General features: G+C 44.3%; 1 protein-coding gene across 1 annotated transcript; it reads right to left on the bottom strand.

Moving 5' to 3' along the window:
• Positions 1-3,225: 3,225 nt before the first annotated feature.
• On the bottom strand, positions 3,226-14,956 carry LOC109930072 (zinc finger protein 239-like). Its single transcript, XM_048600536.1, has 3 exons — positions 14,870-14,956; positions 12,761-12,864; positions 3,226-4,391 (listed from the first exon to the last, which is right to left on the bottom strand). Exon 3 carries the CDS (start codon positions 3,784-3,786, stop codon positions 3,337-3,339), a length of 450 nt encoding a protein of 149 aa, XP_048456493.1. The 5' UTR covers positions 3,787-4,391; positions 12,761-12,864; positions 14,870-14,956; the 3' UTR covers positions 3,226-3,336.
• Positions 14,957-15,281: the final 325 nt, after the last annotated feature.

Consider the following 15,281-nt stretch of genomic DNA (forward strand, 5'->3'; position numbering starts at 1 on the left):
GCTGTATAAACTCTGTGACTTTTAGAGGTCAGAGGCTAGAAAATATGCAGTAACTCCTCAAAGCCTGCCAGGTACAAGTCCGAAATGTGATGGAATAATCCCCACTTGCCTGGATTAGGACAGCTCCAAATATGCAAAGATATTCAACTCCATCCAGGACAAAGTAGGCTGTACTGTAATCTGAGTACACAAATCATGATATTCAATAAGGGAATTAGATTGTTAGCTGTAAAGGAACAATGTACAAGTTTAGAGACAAAGAAGGCAGGAGGATGGCACTAGGTGAGATACTCATTCTGAAAGCCGGTGCAGACACAATGGTCAAACGGCTTCCTTGTGCGCTGCATCAATTCCATGATTCTAACTGCAATGGTGACCTTCAACATTCTCTTCCTTCACCACGGGCGGACAACAGCAACAGTTTGTACCAACATCAACATGCACTGAAGCAAATTCCCCAAGTTCGTTCAACATCACTTCCCTAAACCACAATCTCTATCACCAAGAAGCAGGTACGTGGGGACAGCACCCTTTGAGTTCTCCATCAAGTTGCACACTATCCTGACTGGAACTATATCATCATTCCGTCAGTATCACGAGGTGAAAATCCTGAACCTGCTTCACAGCAATGTATGTTTGTCTATACCTCAAGGATGACAGCAGTTCAAGAAGGCACCTCACTGTCACCTTGTCGAGGGCATTAGGGATGGGCAATAAATGCTGGACTGGGCAGCAAAGGATGTCAAGAATAAATAAATAAAACAAAATTGGTGTTCTTTCTAAAGCTTACATTCCTTCCTAAATTGGGGCAGTTTGTTTTACAAACTCACATAACAGGTGATCATGGGAAAATCATGAATGAATTGTCACCGTTTCAGATGAGACTCCTTCAGAATGATCACTTCCCATCACTGCCAGAACTTCCCCACCTTGTGCACTGTCATTGCTTCGACCAATCATTGCAAGTTTACTTCATCCATTGCACATCCATCTAATGGCTTCCAGCCTGGATTGACGTTCAGCATTTTCTGATGTATGGGGTGAGGGGTGGTCATATACATTGTGCCCAGTCACATTTCATCTGAACAAAGCTCATCTTACTTAAACACGTGCTGTCCTGCAAATTCATCATTGTGTTGTTTTCACTAATGTCCCTCTGTTCATTGGCATAGAAGCTTCAAAATTTACCTTTAGGTTTTAGCTACAGGAAGTCTCCACAAAACCAACAAAATGCCAAGATGTCTGTAACTTCGCATCTTTCCTATTCTGCTTTCTATTTTTTGAATTATCTTTTTACACTCTACTTCAAAGGCAAGATTCTAATCACATTTAATACTGGCTCCTAATCATAAAAAAATCAAAGATGAACTGCCGAAATTCACCAAAGATCCTCAGACAACACCTTCCAAACGCACAATCATTTCCATCGAGAAGGATAGGAGCAGCAGCTGCATTGGAACACTACCTCCTGCAAGTAATCTCCAAGCCACTCACCATTCTGACTTGGAAATATATCACTGCTCCTTCACTGTTGCTTGGTCAAAATTCTGGAAGTCTCTCTCTAACAGCATTGTGGGTCAGCCGGTAGCACATAGAAATTTAGAAGATAGGAACAGGAGGAGGCCATTCGGCCCTTTGAGTCTGCTCCACCATTATGATCATGGCTGATCGCCGAACTCAATAGCCAAATCCTGCTTTCTCCCCATAACCTTTGATATCATTCGCCCCAAGTACTATATCTAGTCACCTCTTGAATACATTCAATGTTTTTGCATCAACTTCCAGTCGTAATGAATTCCACAGGCTCATCACTCTTCGGGTGAAGAAATGTGTCCTCATCTGCATCCTAAATGGTCTACTCTGAATCCTTGGACTGTTGTCCCTGGTTCTGGTCACACCAACCTTCGAAACACCCTCGCTGCATCTACCCTGTCTAGTCCTGTTAGAATTTTTAATCATCTCAGTGAGATCCCCCTCATTGTCTGAACTCCACCGAAAACAATCCCAGCCTCGTCAATCTCTCCTCATACATCAGTCCTGCCATCCTCGGAATCAGCCTGAAAAACCTTCACTGCACTCCCTCGACAGCAAGAGCATCCTTCCTCAGAAAGGGTGACCAAAACTGTACGCAATATTCTAGGTGTGGCCTCACCAAGGCCCTGTATAACTGCAGTAATACATCCGTGCTCCCGTTTTTGAAACCTCTTGCAGTGATGGCCAACATACCGTTTGCCTTCTTTACCGCCTGTTGCACCTGCATGCTTACCTTCAGTAACTGGACACCCAGGTCCCGCTGCACACTCCCCTTTCCCAGTTTACAGCCATTCAGGTAGTAATCTCTGTCAGTGGATATGTAAAAACCAACACAGTGGCTTTGGATGATGTCACCAAGATGCAAATAGCAGCAGCCAGGGTTACATTCTTTGGGGGGGGAAAAAGTTCCAGATATTTGGGGAAAAAAAGGAATTTGTAGGGGAGGTCAAGGTTGGTTTTCAAAAGAAGGATTTAGAGATGAGAGTGACTATAACAGACAAAAGCGAGAACTGTTAACAATATCAGCAAACCAGCTTCTCCCCAAGGCTTCCAGCTTGGTCCACTACACCCAGCGGCAGACCCTGTTCTCCTGAGCAATCTCGAGCACCATGTGCCTGCTGCAGCCCAGGGAGCTGGCCAAAATCAGTCTTTGAGGACACCAAGTTGGTCACCACGTACACCAGCTCCGAGTAGGACCATCTCTTTTAAGAGCGACTGACAAAAGAAAAGGTGAAGACTGGATGCTCAGTAATTAACTGGAAAGAGAGTCGAGGGACGGGGTGGTGGGTCTCATCGATGTGAAGAGCTCTGGAGCCAGGAGAGGGCTTAGACAAGGTGGAACTTCAAAGAAGATTTCAGGGAAAGGAGGGACATGGAAGAGACAGATAATCAGACTGTCTCAATCTGAATGACAAAGAAGCTCCACGAGCTTCTCACAAGATGGAGGTGATAGGAAGGACAAACACTTCTAAAGAAAGTGCTAAAGCCTTTAAGAAGCTTCAGCAGGCCATGTGTTTCCCACAAACGTGACATAATTGTCTTTTTGACCCTTCATTAACACCTATAACTAGGCTGGAATTTATAAAGATCAGCAGAAAAAGACCCCATTGAACATTGTTGTGTCCTGGATGCGATTAACAACAAAACGCAACTCTTGCAGTCAAAAATAGCTCACTATAAAGAGTACTAACATACATGAGACATTTTAAAAAGTGGATTTATTTCATTGTCATCCAGACGTTCTGGCAGAGAGGGAGGAACACGAGGAAGTGGGGATTTATTCACAGCGAAAACCAGTCACTGTCAATGCTCATGAACTCGCTGGTGTTTTAGCAGGCTGGATTTCACAGTGAATCCCTTCCCACAGTCAGTGCAGGTGTACGGCCTCTCTCCTGTGTGAGATCGCTGGTGGGCAGTGAGTTGGGTTGACCACTTGAACCCAGCCCCACAGTGAGAGCACTTGAACGGTTTCTCATCACTATGAACACGTTGATGTGACATCAGGTCCCCAGACCTTTTAAAACACTTCTCACATTCTGGGCATTGAAAAGGTCTCTCTTCTGTGTGAAGTTGCTGGTGTTTAAGCAGGTTGGATTTCTGAGCAAATTCCTTCCCACACTCAGTGCAGGTATACGGCCTCTCCCCAGTGTACGTTCGTCGGTGTACAGTGAGTTGGAATGACCGCCTGAACCCAGTCCCACAGTGGGAGCACCTGAACGGTCTCTCGTCAGTGTGAATACGTTGATGCAACATCACGTCCCCAGATCTTTTGTAGCATGTCCCACAGTCTGGGCACTTATAAGGTCTGTCCTTTGTGTGAACTTGCTGGTGTTTCAGTAGGGTGGATTTCCGAGCAAATGTCTTCCCACATTCTGAGCAGGTGAATGGTCTCTCCCCAGCGTGAATCCGCTGGTGTTCAGTGAGGTAGATGATTGCTTGAATCCAGACCCACAATGAGAGCAACTGAAGGGTCTTTCACCAGTGTGAACACGTTGATGCAGCTTCAGGGCACCAGAGCTTCCCACAGTCTGAGCATTTAAACAGTCTGCTATCTGTGTGAACTTGCTGGGGTTTCAGCAGGGTGGATGTTTGCGTGAATCCTTTCCCACAGTCAGAACAGACGAATGGCCTCTCCCCAGTGTGACTGTATTCATGCTGCAACAGGGTAGATGATCTGCTGAAGCCTTGTCCACACATACAACACGTGTATAGTTTCTCCCCGCTGCGAACGGTGTTTTTTCCTTCCATTTTCAAAATCAAATGATATTCGCGTTACGATAAACTGGGTGACTCCATCAGATCCTGAAGTGATGTTTGATTTCAAGTCCCCCCACTGCAAATCTTCCTCTTCGAATACCCTGTGAAATTCGTTAAAAATAGAAAAAAACAGGAGTGAGACGGAAAAAAATCAAAAAAAGTAAGATCAGAAGATGTGGAGCAGAAGTAGGTAATTCAATCCAGCAAGTATGTTCTTGCCATTCAATGATATCAGGATTGATCTGATAATCCTCAACTCCACTTTCCTGTCTTACCCCCTAACCTTTGTTTCATTTAGTGATTAAAAATCTCTTTATCTCAGCCTTGAATACACTGAGCAGCCCAGCCTCTGCAGGAAGGAATTCCACAAATTCAGTAACTTGTACCCATCCCCCAGAGAGAAGAAATTCCTCATCTCAGTCTGACATATTGTGACTCTTGACAGTGAGATTATGTCCTCTGCTCCTACACTCTCAAACAAGGAGGAACAGTCTCTTTGAATCTATCCTGTCAAAGCCCCTAAGAATCTTATATCTTTCAATGAGGTTTCCTTTCAACCACTGAGAAAATCCCCCCATGTCTGGGATCCATCCCCTGGACATTCTATGGACTGCCTTTCTGGGTGATTAAAACTATTCATAGTATCCCAGATGTCCTGTACTATTTTAGCATATTCTCTACTTTTACACCCCATTCCCTTTAAAATAAAGGCCAACAGACTTTCTGATTACCTGCTGAACGTGGGTGCTAGCTTTTCATCTTTCAAGCATGAGGGACCCACAATTCTCTCTCTGCTGCAGCTTTCTGCACTGTTTTTTCTTCAGTTATTTAATCTTCACTTCTCTTAGTCTTCCTGCAAAAATACATAAACCTCAATTTTTCCCACATTACATTCCATCCACTGAATTTTTGTTGACTTGCATAATCTGTCTCTATCCCTCTATAGTCTCTACTTGCCTCCATGCATCATGTGTCATTAGCAAAACCTCCCAAACTAGCCAGTTCCACCACTGTGAAGGACCAGGGGAGCAGGCGTATGTGTCTATCATCACCTTGAAGCACCCTCCAATTCAATCCAGAAGTAGGGGGCATAGTTTGAGAATTTTTTTTTGTTTATTCATTCACGGGATGAGGGCGTCGCTGGCTAGGCAGCATTTATTGCCCATCCCTAATTGACTAGAGGGCAGTTAAGAGTCAAACATATTGCTGTGGGTCTGGAGTTACACGTAGGCGTGACCAGATAAGGATAGCAGTTTCCTTCCCTAAAGGACATTAGTGAACCAGATGGGTTTTTCCGACAATCAACTGTTAATTCCAGATATTTATTGAATTCAAATTCCATCATCTGCCATGGTGGGATTTGAACCCATGTCCCCAGGACATTATCTGGGTCTCTGGATTAACAGTCCAGCGATTGTACCACTAGGCCATCACCTCTCCTTGCAATTAGGGCAAGACTGTTCAAGAGAGATATTAGGAATCACTTCGACACTCAAAATGTCGCAGAGGTTTGGAACTTGCTTCCAAAAATGGCAGTTGATGTTCAATCTCTCAGTTGTTAGTTTTAAATCTGACATAGATAGACTTATGATCAGCACGGGTGTTCAGGGATATGGTCCACAGACAGGTTTATGGAGTTAGGCCACAGATCAGCCATGATTTCATCCATTGGCAGAACAGGCTCAGGGAGCTGAATGGCTTACTCTTGGTTCTTTGTTCACTGATAGCTACTGGCTACAGTCCCTGTTGCAAACTTCCTAACTCCAACTGCATTGCTTGCTCTGATAACTGTCTGAACCAGGTTCTTTGCAATGTTGGTGAAGTATCGGACTCGGAGATAAGCTTTCAACCACAGAGCTACATCCTCACCATGACGTTCTATCTCCTTTTCAGTGACATGGCCCAATTCCAGCACAGTCACTGCTCCATCTGCTGAAAGTCTCACCCAGTCCTTTGTAACCTCGAGACTAAGTGACACGAACACACTCCTGATCCACCTCGCACTTTCAATCTCCCTGTAATCTTGAGCTCATCCAACACTCTAACTGCCCATGTGCTCACTCACCCTGAGCCTTGTTCTCCTCACCCTGAGCTCACTAACTTAAAATGTCTACCTGTTGAGAAAAAAAAAAAATTCCTATCCTTGCTTTGAAATTCCTCCATGATAGTGATCATTGCCGTCTCTGCCAGCCACACAATCCTTCATGATATCTGCACTTGCCCAATTCCGGCACCTTGAGTATGCTCAATTAATCTCCCACCAATGGCAGATGTTCTTTTCATGCAAAATATTGAAAATCAAACTAAGAATTAATTAACTTAATGCCAGGGCCCCACTGTGGTTCATAGTTACCACATCCACTGTAAGCATTGATTGCTTGAGGAACTCTGGCTTAGAGTCGATAAGCTGGATTCTTAGCTCCAAACACTGCCACATATCAGGGAGTGGCAACATCATTTACCTGGGCCCTGTCTTTCAGGAGGCAATCACACCCCTAAGATTAACTACCTCAAATTCAGTCAATGATCAGGGATAAGAGGGTATGACTACAAGTGAGACAAGGGGGAGGCAGGAGATGTTGAAGAAGTCTTAGCCCTGGACTTTGTGCTCCCTGTGTGGATAAGAGTGTGAGCTGTAGGGAGGATGAGCAAACTGCCCACAGTGCCATGGTACATGGGGCCATTCAAGAGGGTGGGGAGGAATGCAGAAAAAAGAAAGAGGAATGTAGTTGTAACCGGGGTGGGGGGTCGGGGTGGGGGTAGTGTAGTCAGAGGAATAGACATTATTCTAGGCCAGGATCAAGAGTTCCAAAAACGGTGCTGCCTAACTAGTGCCCATGTTCAAGATACCTCAGTAGCAGCAGAGGAACTTGGGATGGGAGGGGGAAAAATGTCAGTTGGTGTGGTCCATGTAGGTACAGACGAGGTGGGCAGAAAGAGGAAAGTGTGCGAGCAGCCTGGAAGTAAATTAAAAAAGCAGACCAAGAAAGGAAATAATCTCTGGATTACTACCTGAGCTAGAAGCAAATTAACAAAGTCAGCAAGATTAGAGAGGTAAATGCATGGCTCAAACATTGGTGTGGGAGAAACAGGTTCCAATTCACTGGACATTGGTGGCAGTACTGGGTAAGGACAGAACTATTCCGATGGGACAAGTTACACCTGAATCATGCTGGGACCAGAGTCCTGGCAAATCGCATAACTAGGATCTGTGGATACGGCTTTAAACTAATTGTAGGGGGGTGGGGGCATTCAGTTGCATGGAAAAAGACAAAGGGGCGGGGGGTGAACAAACCATAGGACAGAAACTGTGGAAAGGATCAGGAATCTAACTTCAGGCACAGCAAGTAAGGGGACACCTATGAGAAGAGGGGCAGTCATAGCAGGACTGAGGGTGTTGTACTTAAATGCACGCAGTAAATGAAAAAAGGTAAATAAGGTAAATGAGCTTGTAGTGCAGATTGAAATTGGTTGTTCAATGTTGTGGGTATCACAGAGATATGGCTGCATGGGGAGGAGGGCTCAGAACTAAATATCCAAGCTTACAACTCCTATGAAAAGATGGGCAGAGGGGTGGCGCTGCCTTGTCAGTAAGAAATGAAATTGTGTTGACAATAAAAAGTGGCATAGATTCGAAAGGCAAAGAATCTGTGGAGGTAGAGTCAAGGAACCACAAAGGAAAAGAGATGTTGATGGAAATCGTGAATCAGCCTCCTTGCAGTTGTCAGGATGCGGGTAAAAAAACGAATCAGGAGATAGAAAAGGCATGCTAGAAAGGCACAATTGCATTAATCATGGGGGACATCAAATGCAGGTGGACTGGGAAAATCAGATTGGCAGCAGATTTCAAATAAAGGAATTTGAGGAATGTCTATGAGAATTTTTTTGGAGCAACGTGAGGTAGACCTCACTCAGGAACAGGCAATTCTGGATTTAGTGATGTGTAATGAGGGAGATTTGATTAGGGAGTTCTAGGTGAAGAAACTCTGAGGGCAGTAACCACAATTTAACAGACCCTGCAGTTTGAGAGGGAAAAGCTGGAATCAGATGCAACTGCATTACAATTGAGTAAATGAAACATCAAAGACATGAGGGAGGAGTTGGCCAGAGTTGACTGGAAGGATGGAGCCAAGCAGGGAAGACAGTGAAGCAGCAATAGCAGGAGCTTCTGGGATAATTCAAGAGACACTGCAGACACTCATCCCAACGAAGAAGAAACATAGTCAGGGGAGGATGAGGCAACCACGGCTGACAAGGAAAGTCAGGTAGAGAATAAAAGCAGAAGAGAAAGCATACAATGTGGTGAAGATTAGTGAAAGCCAGAGGATTGGGAAGCCTTTAAAAACCAGTAGAGGATAGTTTAAAAAGCAATAAGAGGCGATAACATGAAATATGAGAGTAAGCTAGCTCGTACTATAAAAGACTACTGCAGGAGTTTTTAAGATATCTAAAAGGTTACAGAGAGGCAAGAGTGGACATTGGCCTGTTGGAAAATAAGGCTGGAGAAACAGTATTAGTGAACAAAGAAATGGCAGAGGAACAAAACAGGTACTTTGTATCCGTTTTCACAGTGGAAGACACCAGCAGCATATCAGAACTTCCAGAAATGGTCAGAAGTGAGAAGGTGTTGGGGAAACTGAAAAATCTGAAGGTGGAGAAATTACCAAGACCCGATGGACTACACCCCAAAGTTCTGAAGGAGATTGCTGAGGAGATCGTAGAGGCATTGGTGGTGATTGTTCAACAATCACTAGAGTCACGGAGCATCCCAGATGACTGTGAAATGGCTAATTCAACACCCTCATTTAAGAAAGGAAGGAGGAAGAGGCAGGAAACTATAGGTCGGGTAGCCTGACCTCAGCTGTTGGTAAGGTTTTAAAGTCCATTATTAAGGATGAGACTGCAGAGTACATGGAAGTGCATGGTAAAATAGGGCAGTGTCGGCACGGTTTCATCAAGGGGAGGACATGCCTGAGACATCTGTCAGAATTCTTTGAGGAAGTAACAACCAAGTTAGACAAAGGAAAGCCAGTGGACATGATCGGTTTGGATTTCCAGAAGAGCTTTGAGAAGGTACTGCACGGCAGGCTGCTAAATAAGATAAGAACATGGTGTTAGTGGCAAGGTAGAGGATTGGCTGATTGGCTGAAGGCAGAGAATCAGGATAAAGGGGTCTTTTGCAGGATGGTAGCCAGTAACTTCATGAGATCCTCAGGGGTCAGTGTTGGGACCACAACTATTTACGTTATGCATTAATGTTGTCGACAAAAGAACTGAGGGCACTGTTGCTACATTTACAGATATCACAAAGGTAGGTGGAGGGACAGGTAACGTTGAGGCGGTAGGGAGACAGCAGGAGGATTTAAACAGGCTAGGAGACTGGACAAAGAAGTGGCAGATGGAATACAATGTGGGAAAGTGCGAGGCTATGCATTTTGGTAGGAACAATAAAGGCAGACACTATTTTTGAAATTGGGAAAGGCTTCAGAAATCTGAAGCGCAAAGTGACTTTGGAGTCCTAGTTTAGGTATTCTGTTAAGATTAACATGCAGGTTCAGCTGCCAGATGGAAGGCTAACGTCTTTTTAAGATTTATTTCAAGGCACCTGGAATAAAAGAGCAGAGATGTACTGCTGAGGCTGTAGTAGCTCTGGTGAGACTTGTTTGGAATATTGTGACCAATTTTGGGTCCTGTATCGAAGGAAGGATGTGCTAGCCTTGGAGGGAGTCCAGAGTAGTTCTACAAAAAATGATCCCAGGATGAAGAACTTGTCATAACAACAACAGTTCAGGACTCTGGGTCTGCATTCAATGGAGTTTAGAAGTATGACGGGTATATAGGAAGGATTGAAAGAGAGGTAAAACAGAAGGAGTAGTGGTGTTTTTGATGAATCAAAACATTACTGCTGTAACTGGAGAAAATATTTGTAAAAGATAATCAAGTGAAAAATATATGGGCTGAAATTAGAAGTAAGACAGGAATGATCACCTTGATGGGATTGTACTATAGCACCCCCACCCCCCCACCTCAAAGGGAAACCGAGGAACAAATATGTAGAGACATCTCAGATAGAAATAAATAAAATAAGTTTGTAATAATAGGTGATTTAAATTTTCCAAACATTGACTGGGATGACCATCTTGTTAAAGGTTTGCATGGTGAAGAATTTGTTAAATATGTTCAAGAAAATTTCTTAATCAACATGTAAATGTTCCTATTAGAGAAGGAACAAAACTTGACCTACTCTTGGGTAATAAGGCAGGGCAAGTGACTGAAGTGATAGTAGGGGAACGCTTTGGGTCTAGTGATCAAAATTCTATTAGTTTTTAAAAGAGTTATGGAAAAGGATAAGCCTTCCATGAAAATTTAAGTTTTTAACTGGAGTAAGGCACATTTTAATGTTATGAGACAAGAACTTTCAAAAGTTGATTGGAGTGGTCTGTTCACAGGTAAACAAACATCTCCTAAGTGAGAGGCTTTCAAAAGTGTGATAACAAGAGTTCAGAGCCATTATGTTCACATTAGAGTGAAAAGTAAGGCTGGTATGATTAGAGAACAACAGATGAATAAAGATATTGAGGCTCTAGTCAAGAACAAAAAGAAATCATATTACATATAGACAAGTGAGTTGAATGAATTTCTTGAAGAGTATAAAGAGTGTCACGGCTGTCGCAAGAGGAGATCAGGAAGTTAGGGAGGGAAGATGAGATAACCTGTTCTGCCAAGACTAAGGATAATCCAAAGAAATTCTGCAAGTACATATAGAGCAAGAGTGTAACTAGAGACGGGGCTGGGCACCTTAAAGATCAAGTGGGTCATCTTTGTTCTGAAACTCAGGAGATGGGAGAGATATTAAATGAATATTTCATGTCAGCTTTTACTGAGAAGAAAGTTAGCCCAAATGCACAACCTCCATGTATGAGGTGGGACAGTTCCTGTTGCCAAACTATTCGACCAAGGGCCAAAGAAATGGAGACTAGGCGATGTTTCTCATAGCTCAATTGACTTACTACTCTGTGTGGCTTCATGCTACACTTACAGTCTATATGCCACCAGGATTTGAGGGTTTGAATTATGAAATGAGATTGGATAGGCTGGGACTCTTTTCACTGGACAGTAGGTGGTTGAGGGTTGACTGTATGGAGGTTTATAAAATCATGATAGGTACAGATAAGGTGAATAGCAAAGGTCTTTACTCTTGGATAGGGGAGTCCAAAACTAGAGAGTATATTTTTAAGGTGAGAGGAGAAAGATTTAAAATGGAACCAAGCGGAAACCTTTTCAAACGGAGGGTAATTTGCATGTGGAATAAACTGCCAGTGGAAGTGGTAGATGCAGGTACACTTACAACATTTAAAAGACATTGGGACATGTACATGAATAGGAAAGGTTGAGGAGGATATGGATCAAACGTAAGCAAGTAGGACTAGTTCAGTTTGGGAAACTTGGTCAGCGTGGACAAGCTGGACCAAAGGAGGCCAAAGAACTCCGGGAAATAAACATTGGTATTTTGAAAATAGTATACATTATAGGAGAGGAAGTGCTGGAGGTCTTAGTAAATACGGAGGTGGATAAATCTCTGGTACCTAATCCAGTGTATCCCAGGACATTGTGGAAGTAAGGGAGGAAAGTGCTATGCTTCCTGCAGAAATTTTTGAGTCATCCATAACACAGGTCAGATGTTAGATGACTGGAGAGTGGCTGAGGTTATGACTTTAAGAAGGGATGTAGGGAGAAGCCGGTGAACTACCGACCCATGAGTCTGACATTGACGGTGTGTACATTTTTGGAGATGACTCTAAAAGAAAGCATTTGGACAGGCGTGATCAGGGGTAGGCAGTGTGGTTTTGTGTGAGGTAAGTTGTGTCTCTCTAATTTGATTGAGTTTTGGTGAACTAATCAAGAAGATTAATGTGGCCACAACAGTAGACATTGTTTACTTGGACTTTATAGTAAAGCCTTTGACAAGATTCACATGATAGACTAATTACTAAAGTTAGATCAGATGGGTTTCAGAACGAGCTTGCAAATTGGATTCAAAATTTGCAAAATGACAAGATACAGTGCGGTGGTGGAGTGTTGTTTTTTGGACTGGAGGCCTGTGACGAGCAGTGTTCCACAGGGATTGGTGTTGAGTCCGCTTTTGTTTGTCATTTATATAAATGATTTATATGAGAAGTTAGGAGGCATGGTTAGTAAGTTTGCAATGACACAAAAATTGGTGGTATAGGGGACATTGATGAAGATTATTTAAGATTACAAAGAGATCAATTGGCGGATAAAGTTTAATTTGAATAAATGCTAGGTATTTCATTTTGGTAAAACAAACAAGGGGGACAGGACTTATACAATTGAAAGTAGGGCTTTAGGTAGTGCTGTAGAACAGAGACACTTCAGGGTTCAGTTATCTAATATTTGCACTTACATCACATGTAGACAGGGTGGTTAAGAACGCATTTAGTATGCTTACCTTCATTGCTCAGATCTTCTGTGTGCAGGAGCTGGTACGTCATATGCGATTGTCTCGGATGTTGAGAGGCTTCTTCTGGAGTACTGCGTCCAATTCTGGTTGCTCTGTTAAAGGAAGGATATTATTTAAGCTGGAGAGGGTTCAGAAAATATTTATCAGAATGTTGCTGGGAATAGAGGGATTAAGTTATAAGGAGAGGCTGGGAGTTCTTTTACAGGAGCGTAGGAGGTTCAGGTTGACCTAATAGAGGTTTATAACATCCTGAGGGGTGTAGATAAGGTGAATGGAAGGTTATTTCTTCCTCGGGTGGGGTATTTCAAGACTAGAGGGCATACTTTTAGGTTGAGAAGAGAAAGATATTTAAAAAAATACACGAGCAGCATCTTTTTATTTTGCACAGAGTGGTTAGTGTGCAGAAATGAACTTCCAGAGGAAGTGGTGAATGCAGCTACTGTTACTATTACAATGTTTAAAAGACATTTGGATAAATACATGAATAAGATGTTTGCAGAGATATGGGTCAAGTGCAGGCAGGTGGGACTACTTTAGTTTAGGAACATGGTCAGCATGGACTGGTTGGACTGAGGGGTCTATTCCTGTGCTATCTGACTCTACGTGATTGAAACTTACAAAATACTGAGAGGCCTGGATAGTTGGACATGGAGACGATTTTTCGACAAGCAGGAGAAACTTGAACCCAAGGGTACTGCCTTGCAGTGAAGGGATGACCCTTTAGAACTGAGATGAGGAGGAATTTCTTAAGCGAGTGGGTGGTGGTCGGCATGGACCTGTTTGGGCCGCAGGGCCTGTCTCCATGTGGTAGGACTCTATGACTCAAAAACCTAAAAGGAGCACAGGCCATCCTCGACTGCGTACTGTTGAATGGCCGGACATGGGTTACCTCAATTGGCTAGCTGGCTGGTTTGCGATGCAGAGTGACGCCAACAGCATGTACTCCATGCCTTAACTGGCTGAGGTCACCATGAAGGTCCTACCATCTTAACCTTAACCGTTGCCTGAGGTATGGTGACCCTCAGGTTAAAGCACCATTCGTTCTCACTTTCTCGTAAGTGAGAGAGCAGTCCTACGGTCTTCTGGGACTATGGCAACTTTTAATGGAGACATTGGAGACGGAGGAGAAAGGAGTCGGGTAAGGTGAGAGGGAGAGCAGGAACCGGGAGCCCCGCCCACTCTCACGAACATCAACACGCTCACCGCGCCTGCGCATTATCACCGCCCGTGGAACCCAGATGCGGGCAGTGGTAATGCACAGGTGCGGTTAGCGTGTTGATGTTCATGTGAGTGGGTGGGGCCGCTGGTTCCTGATCTCCCTCTCGCCTTCCCCCACTCCTCTCTCCTCCGTCCCCAATCGGCTCCAATGTCTCCATTTGGGGCTCTGCAGTTGTGTTTGATTACTCCCGGTCGGAGGGTTTACTGCGGTAAAAGTGCAGTATGAAGCTGGATGTGATGAAAAGCAGCAACACCACCAGAATCCGACTCCTGTAAACCCCTATATACCCACAGGTGTCTTAGCAGTTGGATGCCTGACTGGATCTTTTCTGGACTGTGTTAGAACCCCGCTGATTTTTTTGTTTGAAACGTTTTTGCTTCGAGTCGGAGAGCTGAACAGTGACCTCTGTGCTGTGGGCAGCAGGTTGAGTTAAAAAGAATAAAGCTGTTGTTTGTTTGTGTGGCAAGACGTGGAAGTTAATTGCAGGCTGGTTCTTGATCAGAAACTCTGTCCACACTTTGGGTCTAGGCCTGAAATGTCAGCTTTCCTGCTCCTCTGATGCTGCTTGGACTGCTGTGTTCATCCAGCTCTACACCTTGTTATCTCTGGTGACCGTTTCGAGCGGCCCTGTTTCTGGGAAGAAGCCTGAGGGTCTCGGCGACTTATATCGCGGCACCAAAAAACCCATGTTTGGGGCTTGAAACCTAACCTGGGCAACCATGAATCCTTTTTTCCGGACAATGCGCCGAACGTTGGTCTTCCCTTTAAACTTCACTTATCGCCTCTGATGTAATAGGCAAATGTTTCTGTTCGACCATCGCTCGCACCGCGCATGCTCAGTCACACTTCACTATACGCATGCTCCAACACCCACCTACCTGATTGATAAAATTGTCTGACCAAGAACAAGAAAGGGGCGGGGTTAGCCGGGCGCTGACGCTCACGATCCTCCAACTACAGGACGAGGGCGGGGCAGGCGCTCTGACCAGGGAATGGGCGCGAACACAAACCGGCATTGCTGGAAAAGCTCAGCAGGTCTGGCAGCACTGTGAAGAAAAAAATCAGTGTTAACATTTCGGGTCCAGTTACCATTCCTTAGAACTGAATGGCCGCGGGCTTGCCCTCCAAACTCCATGGGAGGGAGTGAGTGAGGGGCGGGGCTTGTGGGAGGCTCGGTGGAGCCCGAATATTATTTCAGATTGACGTTTTATTGTCGTATGTTCTCAGGTACAGGTTACAACAGACAGTGAGAAGTGGACAGTGTCGCCACACAGTGGTATCTTAAGTACC

This window comes from Rhincodon typus, chromosome 8 (assembly GCF_021869965.1).
Source record: "Rhincodon typus isolate 14 chromosome 8, sRhiTyp1.1, whole genome shotgun sequence".
NCBI lineage: Eukaryota > Metazoa > Chordata > Chondrichthyes > Orectolobiformes > Rhincodontidae > Rhincodon > Rhincodon typus.